This window comes from Convolutriloba macropyga, chromosome 4 (genome assembly GCF_964194025.1).
Source record: "Convolutriloba macropyga chromosome 4, txConMacr16.3, whole genome shotgun sequence".
Lineage (NCBI taxonomy): Eukaryota > Metazoa > Xenacoelomorpha > Acoela > Convolutidae > Convolutriloba > Convolutriloba macropyga.
Window position 1 is genome coordinate 76611663 of NC_134471.1, and position 12282 is coordinate 76623944.

Here is a 12282-nt window from a genome sequence, read left to right on the forward strand (position 1 = left end):
ATCATAAATCAGTCTGTGAAAGTGGTGAGTAAAAACCTAAGCAAAACCGCCTAATAAAAACCATTATGAAAATATTATGTGAGGTAAGCAGTTAACGCGATGAAATTGCAAAAACTCATCGTTTAGTAGAAAGTGTTAAAATTGTGCGAGATCAGCAATGAATGCGGTGAGATTACATAAACTCACCGATTGAACTTAGTGGTGATATAGCATAAATTCACTGCTTAGAAAACGCTTTAAAATTTGTTTTGTCCAACGAAGTTAGGATACAATTTTTCAATGTGCGCGGAAAGATTACCCACAATTAAATATATATATATATATATATATATATATATATATATATCTTTTTAAAAATTTTAAAATTTTTCAAGCGGTGAAATTATGTAATTTTCTAAAAGAGGCAGATGTAAACATATAAGCAATCACCACATTTCACCGCTAAAAATTGTAATATCACCGCTTATCTTGTATAAATTCAACGCATATGTTTAACAGAAAGTTGAGTGAATTTGATCTAAATTCAAAACACAAAATGGTAGAAGAGAGGTGGCGCAGTGGAAAAGAAGATGAATGACATGCAGGATGTGAGAGGCACGCATCAGTGTAAGGGTAGTTTGAAGTAAGCGGTGAAAATTGGTTAATTTTTGTAAGTTCACCGCTTAATCTAGCGGTTAAATTACATAATTTCACCGCATTTCCCCGCAAAAGCATGTACAAAACTTGCGATGAAAAAAAAAAAACGTTTCTCCGCTTATCCTACATATTTTTCCGATGTAGAAAAAATCTATCCTGCGTCTTCAAGTCGGTAGATTTTTTTGTCAACTTTCCAATGCTCGCTGTTAAATTCAGATAAATTTTCATTTTGTCGCATTTGCAATTTTTTCATTGAAAATAATTTTTTGTCCTTTCGTCAATTTTTTTAATCGCTTCCGGGAAATCTGTTCAAATTTTTTTTGAATAAAGACTGAACATAAACAATATTCTTTAGTGCAAGGATAGAATACTGAGAGTTTTACTCTACATGTTATAATTATGATTTCACTGAAATTCTCCGCACTCTATTATTACCAAAAATTTAATTGAGAGATCAATCATTACTTTGGCTGTTGAATGATTTCTCGAATTTTTTAGTGATTTCTTGGACTGATTTTTTGACCTTGTTTTTTCTGTTAAGTGTCGTTAGAGGATTCATTTCAGAAACAACCTTTTTGATTGTATTTTTTTGAAAGTGATAATAACTATTTTAATATGAGCTTAAAGTTGTGTTATTACAACCGCTCTTTTTCAAACATTCTTTCTATAATTTTGAGCGGATATTTGGAGCAGTTTGAGAGAATATTTGCTAGAATTATACATGCGTTGATTCTTCTCTGCCTATCCGTCGCCCATATGCATCGCCCATATGTATACTTATCGCCCATAATGGGAAAAAGTCTTGATTACTGCCCGGATTATGCGAAAGAAATTTCACTTGTCCAGTTGCAAAAAAAAACATTCATTTCGTAGATTTTCAAGCAATCATATTTTCGTACTTTGAATACTTGTTTTTTACCAAGCAAATCTGCGAATAATTTTCTCCGCGTTATAACAAAGGAATAATTTTTTTAAAATAAGTAAAAAAAAACATTTAATTTATCCGTCAGAATTTCAGCGCAGTGGTAGGTCTCGGCAATAATGAACCGTTGTCGTGAATAAATGCTATACTTTTTCTTCATATATATATATATATATATATATATATATATATAAATATATATATATATATATATATATATATATATATATATATATATATAAATATATAAAATTTACACATGCATTTTATGGATGTTTTTAGTGATCACTACTTGCTTGCATTTTGGATAAATTTTCAATTATCAGTCAAGAAAACGGATTTTTCGATTAAAATTTGAATTGTAATAACATTTTCGCATATACTTAATCATCTTTGGAGAGATCAAATTAACATTCCATTGTATCATTATTTCGACTTTTTTATATTGTCTTTAAATGATCTCGAGTATCGATCTAATTCCCTTTTTTGTCGTGAATTTGTGTCTTCGGTTTAATTTATTTTCCACATATCATTTTCAAAGTAAGATAATCTTCTCGGAAATACTGATTGATAGAATTGTCGACAGTATGAGTCCATTGTGAAAGCAGGATCGCTGAAACAATTGAAATTATCTACAGGAACAAACCTCTTGTATACCTAATGTGAAATCCGCTGCCCAAAACATGTATTGGCCAGATGTATTTGGGTCGCAAAGAGGGTGTCCAGACCAAACAGAACGAAAACGAGGTATTGACCATAGATACCAGAGTTTGCCCTCCCTTGGGCAGACGCTAGTCCAGGCAACAGTCCAGATCCAGGAAATTAGCCAGACCAAACAGACCGTAAAACAGATAGTTATCCGCAAAAGTGGTCGGCCTCATTATACCCGGGCAAAAACTTTGTTCAAACGCACTTAAACTTGAAGAAAAATACACGAATAACGATTCTTCGATCGAAAACACTTGGTCTCAAAGACCATCACAAATGTTACGCTTTAGTTGATGAAGTAGTCTGACCACAAGAAAATAAAATTAGTTTTCACTGATTGGCCTTTGTTTTGAGAAACTGTCAACGCAAAACACATTAGTATTATTTGCAGAGGACCGGCTTTTCTTACGGCTGAACCCCGTGAAGTTGAAATATGGCTTGATTGAGGCCCTTAGTTAGTTCCAATATGCAATGAGGCCCTTAGTCAGTTCCAATGCGTTATACTTAATTGGTTTTATAGCCCAACATAAATCTTAATAAAAATCTGTAGCACAAAAATGGAGTATACCTGATTATCGTTCTCTAGTGATCTTCTTGGTGCTAGTAGAAAGCTAACTTTCTAATATGAGATAGCTTAATATGTCCTCTAACTAACGTTGCCGCTACCGAAGGGTTTGAATTGGATTTCCATAAAATTTTAGCGAACGAGCATCAGGTGCGCACCATTAACACCAGAAGATATAATTGTAACGCGCTTCACAGCAAGACATAGTTTATGCGTGGTGCGTACAAAAATCAATGGGGATGGAGTGACACAAAAAAACCTTATATTCAACTCCATGAAAAAAGCATCTTTTAATTGATAACAGGACAGTCAGGTCTACTGATGCTATCTTATCAGCAAATTCAACAACAACAGCATCAACAGGTGTAAATGATAAATAACTGTCAAATGCCTCTAGTAAAAACTGGAGAAAACTTTAAATGAAAAAATCTATTTCATAAGCAAAGTGACAAAACTGAATGAGTTATTGTCGCAAGGGAACTGAACTCACAGGGATAACTTGAAAAATTATCTTTTAATTGGAAACTAGAATTTAGAAGTGGGGATACTTAAAATGTCTAATAAACCCTATTCTTAAGATGTGATCGGTCAAATTTAGGTTGCTCAGTCGGCTCCCTTTCACATTTGTGAATTCTGATAGCAGTCAATGAACAAATCGCATCATATACAAAATTGAGATAACACGTTTTTGCAGTAATGGTATTATTTGTTCTAGTGGTCGCAGCTGTAGTGCAGGTAACAGTAGTAACAAAACTACAAGTGTCATTTCCATCTGTAGTTTTAAACTGAAGTAGAAATACAAGATTGAAATCGCTAGACTTTGGCGAAGCAGGAAATATTCCAATATTCGATTTTAGTCAAGTTTATTACTTGCTTTTAAAAATCTCGATTTGTCTCTTTCTTGGTCAAAGACGAAAAGAAAATAAAGCATTAATTCAAACCTTTCCAATAACTTGTCTTTTTTGATTTTTCAAAACCGTCGGTCTTTGAAACTTTTTAAAACGTTTTTAGTCCCTCGCGCCTTAAAACGCTTACGACGAAATCAGTATTATAAGACCTTTTTGAACATGAGTTCAAGAAAAAAGCTGTAGACAGAGCCAGTGGCCATTATTGTAGCGTTGTCTTCTGAACTGATGGATTTTTTAACATTTCCCGGATCTTTTTTGATGATTTACGGCTAAATTTGACAATTTTCCGACCATTTTGAATTTGAATTCTCCGCCCTCCTTTGAGAAGTCTCCCTCTCATTTTTTGGTTCTCCCGTTTTTTTTAACGTTATTTGACCTATTTTTGACAGAATTACTTTAGAAGGTTTTTAGATGTTTTTTGGGTTTTCTGGAGCTATTTTAGAGGGTTTCATGGCTGTTTTAGGGCTTTTCTGGACGACTTCACTACTATTATTTACATTTCCCGGATCTTTTTGACGAATTGATGGATATTTTTTGCGTTTCGCAGACCTATTTCGGAGAATTTCATGGCTAATTTTTGCTTTTTCGAAGCTTATTGGAAATATTTCCTGGGTACACTTTGCTTTTTCCGGAACAAAAGCTCAAGAAAGATAACTATAAACAATTGACTTGGTCTTAAGTATCAGTAATCAAATGAGACTTGTCATAAGACTTTTCAAATGCTAAAATTTATTATTGACCAACTGTTTTTTGAATTGGTCTTAATAGAGCTGTTTCTCTTTTCTTCCGAATTTTATTGCTGTTAAATATGCTGTGCACTGTGTTCACAGAATGTAAAAAAAACTTTTAAATCAGATAAAAAAAATAAGGCGGCCCTTTTTAACGACAGGAAGTTGGTTTTTGTGCTCCGTATAGCAATTAGATTAGAAGTAATTTGGTAGAATGAAAAGGCAATTTGAGTGATTATACCGATGACATAGAACATCTCTGTCGCCATCTGCCATCAGGACTGCAGTCACCTTTCTGCCCATTGTCTTCTGTTTTGTTTTTTCCCATCATACAGTCCTTAATTTTGCCAAAGTATTTCTCGCAACACTGAGCAAACGTTTTGCTAGTTGCGTTCGCACTCTCGCAATTGCAAAATTTCTGCACTCCGTCTGTAAAAAATGAGAAAAGAACAACCTTCGAATTCTAATTTTCCAACTAATTGATTCAAATTCTTTCAAGTAACAAGCATTTCTGCTCATTTTATCAGTTTATTTTCCTTTTTTATCATTTTAAAATGTGTAGCATTGACAATCAATGTGTACTGATTATTACCATGTTAAAAACTGGGCAGAAGAAAATCTATTTGTGATACAACAAAGAGATGTCAGAGCCACAAACAGGCAAACATTTGGCGCCAATTCGGAGGGCTCCAAGAAAATATATATGATTTTTTCATGTTGAATCATAATGAGCGTGGACTTTTTTTCTCGGTGGAGTTAAAATGTTGCTATATAAATTTTCTCAACTTTGAATCTATTCTGTGATATCGCATATGGATTGTTCTACCGCTTTATTGTGTAAAATGATTAATTGGAGGAGGGGCTGAGATATGAGCTCTATCCGAGTTAAGCTTAAGGTGGTTGTAATGGGAAGGCATCATTAAAAAAATTCATACTAACTTGGCTCCAATATTGTCTCAGTCTGACAGTAATCGTATGCTAAAACAGTAAAGCCTTAGTTAAAATTACCCTACGGAAGCAATTTTCTTATTAATGAAGATCACTTTATTATGTGAACTCAGAAAGAAGAAAAATTGAGAAACATAACCTTCACATTGCTGTTATTAGTCCAGGTTAAAATTCGTGACATGATTCGGATTGAAGTAAGCGTAGAAACGAAAATGATGTGATTTTAACTGTTTCTTGGATGAAAAACAAAAAATTTACACTGAACGAAGCTTAAACAGAGTTAATTTTGGTTGAAAAAAGATGAATATTCTGACTCTTTCAACTGCAATAACGCTGAATTTCAGGCCAAAACAGTTTTGCAATATCTTGGACTCCTCATTGACTGTCAACTTCAGAGAACATCTAAAATAATTCTGAAAAAACAATGCACAAAATGCATAACTATTTATATCAAACGCGCCAGTTTGTAGACAAAAACCGTACAGTAAAAACATTTAAACAATATGTTTAACCTCGTCAACAATATGGAGTATTATTTTATGGAACCACAACCAAGTCAATTTTAAAAAACATACAAAGACAACAACTGTTTTCTCCGAATAGTTTTTCATTCAAAGAAAATGGACGAGTTTCGCACAACAAGAAAAAAGCACGCAATAAGCTCAATTTTTGAATTACACGTATATGAAGTATTTAAGTTAATAGTTTCAATCCTATGCAGAAATCTTCCACATGAATCACTCAACAGGTTCCTAGAAATAAGTGAAGTTGAAAGTCATTAAATAATACAAAGAGAATAACAAGTTTACCTAATTTTCGTAAACTTACTAAGCAAAACTGGCAGCGGTTATCAGTCAGAGTTTGCTTATTATATAACGTACTGGCAAAATTTGACGCAACAAAAATAAGAGAAGCAATTGATTATGAGCAGCAAAACTTGAATGAATTTCTTCATAAAGTTAGGGACAAATAAATTTTAGACTGGAAAGTGTTTTCATAATCATTTTTGGTAATTGATCCAATTTACTGTGTTCAATGACGTTTTTCACTAGCATTAGAACAAGTATTTACAATTATTTGACTACTCTTTTTTAAGAATGTAACACCAAGGGAAAACTTATGGGAAAAGAAGCTCTAAAGCGGCACCTCTCACAAGCTTTCAGTCTTTTGGTGCTCTCGCGGTCTACATGAATGATGACTGTTTTCTTTTTATATCGCACACGAATTCAGTATTATTATTATAAACTTGAGGTCTGTGAAAATTGAAAAAAAATTATTAAAGAAAATTAAAAAAACAACTGCTGTCACCCGGTCCCAAAAACGATCCTGCTTTGAAAAGTTTTTTTGGTTGGTTGACGCTTCGGTCACACGAGACTGATTTGATCACAAACGGTGTCCGTAAAAACTCTGAAAGAATCGTTTCTTATAAGTTCTATGTTTTCTTTAGCACTGACAGAAAAAAGATGTGTCATTGAAATTGCTTTCCTTCAAACCTTGAGAGTCTGAAGAAAAAGTCGAAAGATCGTTTGTGGTCTCAACTACGACTTTTGGAAGCGTCGCGTTCACAACTGGGGGTGGATAATTACTCGATTGTTGAGAATCTTTAGCCGGGTAATAGCAAAGAGAGAGGAGTTTCCCCATGTAACTCATACACTCATTCATTATTGATGTCTCTGTGGCTTCTGAACTTGAATTGTTAGAGCAGTTGACACCCTTGAGTGGATTCAGTGTAGTTTGACAGCAAAGGACAAAAAACTCCTCGATTCTTCCAGTGAATCCCATTTCCTGACTCTCACAGTGACAAAAATCAATAGTGATTCCTAAGGAGAATTGAACTGATTATTGTGTGATATAGCTTTTTCATTTTTACGACGAAGTGAAAATCCGTTCACTGACAGGTATTGGTCGGGTTAAACAATTGTTTAAGAAAGCATAGGTGTAGCAATTCCTTTCATGTTAAAATTTCATTGCTCTTTCTCACCTGCTGCAAATTTCAGGCGCTCTACGGGACAGTTTGTGAACAAATCTGATCCATTGATTCGCTGAGCTGAAATTCAGAGAACAGTAGAATTTGAATATTTGCAGCATTAGGATTGTTTTTCCTCCAGAATGCTTGAGAAAAAGATTTTCAAAAATAATTGACAATTTTTGCAGTATCCTGGTAGGGAAATTAAAAATATTAAACGGTATCATATTGTTTACCAAATCAAATGGCGCGTGGGAGGCTTTGTCAGTAGCTAGATGCAGCCGAGGGGGCCAGTTTAATCTTAATTTTTTTTTTTGGGGGGGGGGGGGTGGTTGCGGCGAAAGTGAATATGGATACTGGCTAGAGTTTGTTGGGTTATCGTTCGAAGATAGGGGGGTGAATTGGTGGGGCAAGTGGGGAAACGAGAGGAGGGCTCAACGGAGGAATGCGGGGCTGTGGTCAACCTCTTGGAAATGCCCTTCACACAATGAATTCATGTCGCTGAAACGGTGAAACGCATTATAGCAGTCTTCTGAGTTGTATGGCTCCAAGGGCAATTTAAATTTCTGAAGGTCACTTGATTATTTCATTGTTGCAGACAAAAATTCAAATGGTTAGACATAAATAAAAGAATGGAAGGCATGTGGTTTGAAGGGGGGAAACCAGCACGACTTGGTGGGGCAAGTGAATTCGCAAGGGAAGTGAACTAATATACTGGATAAATTTTTGTTTGAGGGTAGTGAATAGTTTTTATCGCACCATAACAAAACAAATGAAGATTTGAATGCAAGAGTATTCAATGTTCTTGTTTATTGGTCGACCAAGGAGCAAACAAAGTTCTCTCGCGTGTCTGAAAAAAATTTGAAATTCGAAAATACAGGAATGTAGTGGTCGTTAACACGCTTGAGACACAGCGTGTTTGAAATAAAAAAGATGGCAGTTTTTCTTAGCGCCAAATGGTGTTCTAATATGGCGCCGTGGTGTACAATTTTGGTTAGAGGTTTTGAGAACTGCTTTCAATTAAGCTTAGTTTTTATGCCAGCAAGCGACCGCTTTAATCAGCTTTGATAATTTGATGCACAATGACTTAATGCCCGGACTTTATCGATTTATTCCGTTTCTTTTGATTATACCCATTTGACATTTACTGTATTCAAAACATTGTGTAAATCCATGAGCAGAAGAATATGAAACCCAATCAAATGAAAGAGCCAGTGAGAAATGTCAGGTGTCCAATGTGGAGATTGTGACTTATGCAAAACGAGAAAAAAATGACCAGAAAGTAGAAACCATTATAAATAATAGCAGGGGAGGTCGGCATTTACAGTTCAAATAAATGCCTTTAACTAAACAAACATATCTTATTGACGTCAACGATTTGCTCTCAAAAAGATGACAAATTGATTTCGGCGAGCGGTTGGCCTTGTCAGTAGCAAGCCACGGTTAAATGAGGCTATCTTTAGCTTACTTGCAGGGGTGTGAGATGAGGGTTTTGGATAATTAACCTCACGCCGCTAAAAAACAACTGAAGTGCCGTATCAGCAAAAGAGCTAAGGAAAGAGAGACAGAGAGAGCGAGATATGGTGTGGAAGAGATAGAACGCGAAGGAGAAACCCAAAGAAAGAACCCACAACCGACGGAAAATGAGAGCTAGGTATTTCTTCCATGATGAGTTTTGAGTCTGCAACTTCTAGTTTTCTAGCATTGTTAGTAATTAATAAATATGAAAAAACTGAAAAAAAGCAGAATAGAAAACTGCCAAGATTTGGCAGTGGAAAAGAGTTGAAAACCATTATTTTCTTCTGGAGCTCTGTCAAGTAACCAATCTGCAAGACATAAAACACAGATATTCATAAATTTTAAAAACTACTGCAAAGTGTAACAAATTTCTCGATAAATTTTGTGATATTAATATCTTCAGAAACCTTTCAATGTCTGACTATCTAGACTATCCGTTATCCCTGTTTCAAACCTTAAAAGAGTTTCACTGGCTAATAAAGATCTAATAATCTAAAAATCTGAAAACAATTTATTTTTTTTCACAAAGAGCAAAAAGTGGACTCATATAATTTTTGATTACCATTCCATTAACTCACGCAACTATGCAACAGCTTATTATCAAACCCTGGTGCCGGAAAAAAAATAAAATTTAAAAGCATGCAAAAAATGCAAATCTTTTCTTTATAAAAAAAGGTTGATTTCCTGATGTTAAAAACTTGAAAAACAATCCATTACATCTTTAAATTATGGAGTAAGTTATTATCAAACCCTAGAGGAGGTATTTTGGCTCTGCGGCTTGAAAAACCTGAAAAATTGACAATGTCATCAAAAAGTTCCAATCTATTTTTAACAAAATGCTTAATTGTGTGATGTTAAAAAGTTGAAAATTACTTCATGGCCAAGAATAATTTTTTGGTAATTCATCATTTCACTCCTATTGAGGTTTGTTTACGTTTGAGATGGTAAAGAAAAAAGAATAAAAAAGCCAGCTTTTTTCGATTGAATGCTAAATTTCTTGATGTTGATATCTTGAAAAGATTCAATTATATCTTGAAACTATACAGCAACCTATTATCAAACCCTAGGGGAGGATTCTTGACTCTTGATGTGGAATGATGAAGTGTTATGAAAAAACTTCATAAAATTTGTGATTTTTAGAAATTGAGAACTATTCCATGGCCAATAAAAAACTTTCAGTAACTTATTACTAAAGCTTTGAGGAGGTTATTCGTCGTGTGGGCTGGGAGAACTTGAAAAATGACAAAAATTTTCATAAAAACCTCTTTGAATAAGTAACATTTTTGTCAAAAAAACGATAATGTTGGAGATGTAAAAATGTTGAAAACTATTCGATTACAACTAAAATTTCTGCAGTAATCTATTTCGAACACTAGAGGAGGGTTCTTGACACCTAGGGCTGGAAAAAGACAAAATTTTTCATTATTATAAATTTGCGTTTTTGGTTTAGATTACCAAAACGGCTAGCTCTTAAAATGTTCTTAGAAAGTGCTTACGATATGCAAATGACATTTATCAACTGCAACCAGCTTCAATTATAGACGCCTCCGATTAAAAATTCTAAAACTGACGAAAAAACACAAAAAATTACAAAAGTTTGGGCTCAGAAATTCAGAAAATTTGCATTAAAAAGAACAACAGGACTGATATAAATGCTAGAAACTTCGTTTGAGATCAATTGGATCAAAAGTGGATTTGTGTTGGACTATTAATGCATTTTGAAAGTCCTTTAGAACAAAAATCGATAAAAAAAACCAATTAAAATCGCAGCGAACTGAAATTGCACCGTATGAACAAAAAAACCGCTAACGATTAAGTGGATAGTAGTTCGAAAACCGGTTTCTCATTCAGCTTCAAAGTTAAAATTAATAAATTTCTTATCGCAAAACAACTGACTTCCCCTCTCTCCTCCTGATTAGGCGTGACCAAAAGCACTGCTTCACGAACCACGCTCCAATATAATCAGTACCTGTGAAAAGTTCTTAAACAAATACAGAGCCGCAATGCAACTCAAGTTCTTTGAATCTAAAAAAGGAAAGCGACTGAGTGATAGCCAACGAGAGACTGACGAAGACTGTCAAAAACTTATATCTTTGTTTCTGAGTAACATATGGTATACTTTTTAAACTTAAAATCGTAACAGCAAAAAAATTATAGATCATTTTATAAACTGTGTACTTCACCTCCAACAGTTGTCGAGGCTGTTGTGTCTGACGACGTATCTCTCTTCGTTGATAGTGATACTCGTGTAGTTGCTGGCGTAATGGCACAAACCTTTTCAAGTAGTTTTTCTAGATTACTTGATCCTGCTATGTTCTTGACACATATTCCACATGGTATTTTTTCAGACTCATTGAGTTGAATACATCTTTGTTCAATCCCGTTCGCTGATACACAGAACGATTCGCAAGACGATTCCTTGCTTTTAGAGTTCAAGATGCTTCTCAGTTCATCGTTTATGGTAACGTGATTAAGCTTGGTCAACCGAAACAAATTTTTGCTCATCAATGAGTGCTGTTGGACGTTTGGTATTTCAATTGACAATGACAAACTGTTTTGAACATCAGTTCCTGACTTATAGATGTTGTCAAGATAGAATTTAGGAATTGTCACGTGTTCACTATTTTGTATCCCGATCTCCATTAAATATTCAACTTCTGTTAAAAAATTTGTTGGAAATAGCTCAGTTTTCCTGATAGATATGACATTGCGGATTGAGACTCTAACAACCATTGAAGATACTAGGTCAGGAAAGTCGCTAAAGCTCCCTTCAAAGACTAAATGATCGGTGAAAAAGAAATACCATGGGTTTTCCTGGCTCCGGTTTTTCTGATATATTCCACTGAGACATGAGGAAAAGTTCGAAAACTTAGCAGTTATTGAAAAAATCATTTTCCCAAAGAATTGCTTAGCACCATTATAACGGAACTCCAAAATTTGGGTTTTCAGGCGATCTGTCTTGTTTTCCCAGCCGAGAGTTAATTCTTGATTATTTTCAAAGACGAGCAATGGAATCCTAGAATTCTTCAAAGACATTGCATCTAGGTCTACAATCTCTTTCACTTTTGTGTTGGATATTACAAGGCCAACTCGTCCTAATTTCTTTTCTTGATTTTCCTTCGAATGGAAAACGAACATTTCTTTAATAGCAATTTTATTTGCTTCTATGTTTGATATAAGGTAGTTTCCGTTTGCAAGATACTGACATTTTTCAATTTTCACAATATCTGATGAGCCCTGAGAGCAATGGCAACTTGAGTTTTCTCCGCATGGATTCACCAAATCTCCTTTCGTTTTCCTCGACTCATAATAAGTTTCACTAAAACTTTGCTTTTCTCCGCCTGACTTCCTCTGATATTCATCTGAAATTCACAAGTTAAACT

At 34.5% G+C, this 12282-nt stretch overlaps 1 protein-coding gene across 2 annotated transcripts; it reads right to left on the reverse strand.

The window, feature by feature from the left end:
- Positions 1 to 2051: 2051 nt before the first annotated feature.
- Positions 2052 to 12221, reverse strand: LOC142338683 (uncharacterized). 2 transcript variants are annotated; one of them, XM_075388547.1, is made up of 6 exons: positions 11083 to 12221; positions 7397 to 7462; positions 6909 to 7235; positions 5407 to 5445; positions 4709 to 4896; positions 2052 to 2171 (listed from the first exon to the last, which is right to left on the reverse strand). In XM_075388547.1, exons 1-6 carry the CDS (start codon positions 12035 to 12037, stop codon positions 2094 to 2096), a joined length of 1653 nt encoding a protein of 550 aa, XP_075244662.1. In that variant the 5' UTR covers positions 12038 to 12221; the 3' UTR covers positions 2052 to 2093. The 2 variants fall into 2 exon arrangements, with proteins under 2 accessions (XP_075244662.1, XP_075244664.1); XM_075388549.1 differs by lacking the exon at positions 6909 to 7235.
- Positions 12222 to 12282: the final 61 nt, after the last annotated feature.

What these genes read in the sequence shown, in the direction of transcription:
- LOC142338683 (XM_075388547.1), bottom strand. Translation starts at nt 12,037, where the DNA reads ATGTTCGTTTTCCATTCGAAGGAAAATCAAGAAAAGAAATTAGGACGA. An exon ending in GCGCCTGAAATTTGCAGCAG is followed by an intron (nt 7,236 to 7,396) that starts GTGAGAAAGAGC and finishes AATTCTCCTTAG; the next exon opens with GAATCACTATTGATTTTTGT. An exon ending in AGAGATGTTCTATGTCATCG is followed by an intron (nt 2,172 to 4,708) that starts GTATAATCACTC and finishes CAATTGTTTCAG; the next exon opens with CGATCCTGCTTTCACAATGG.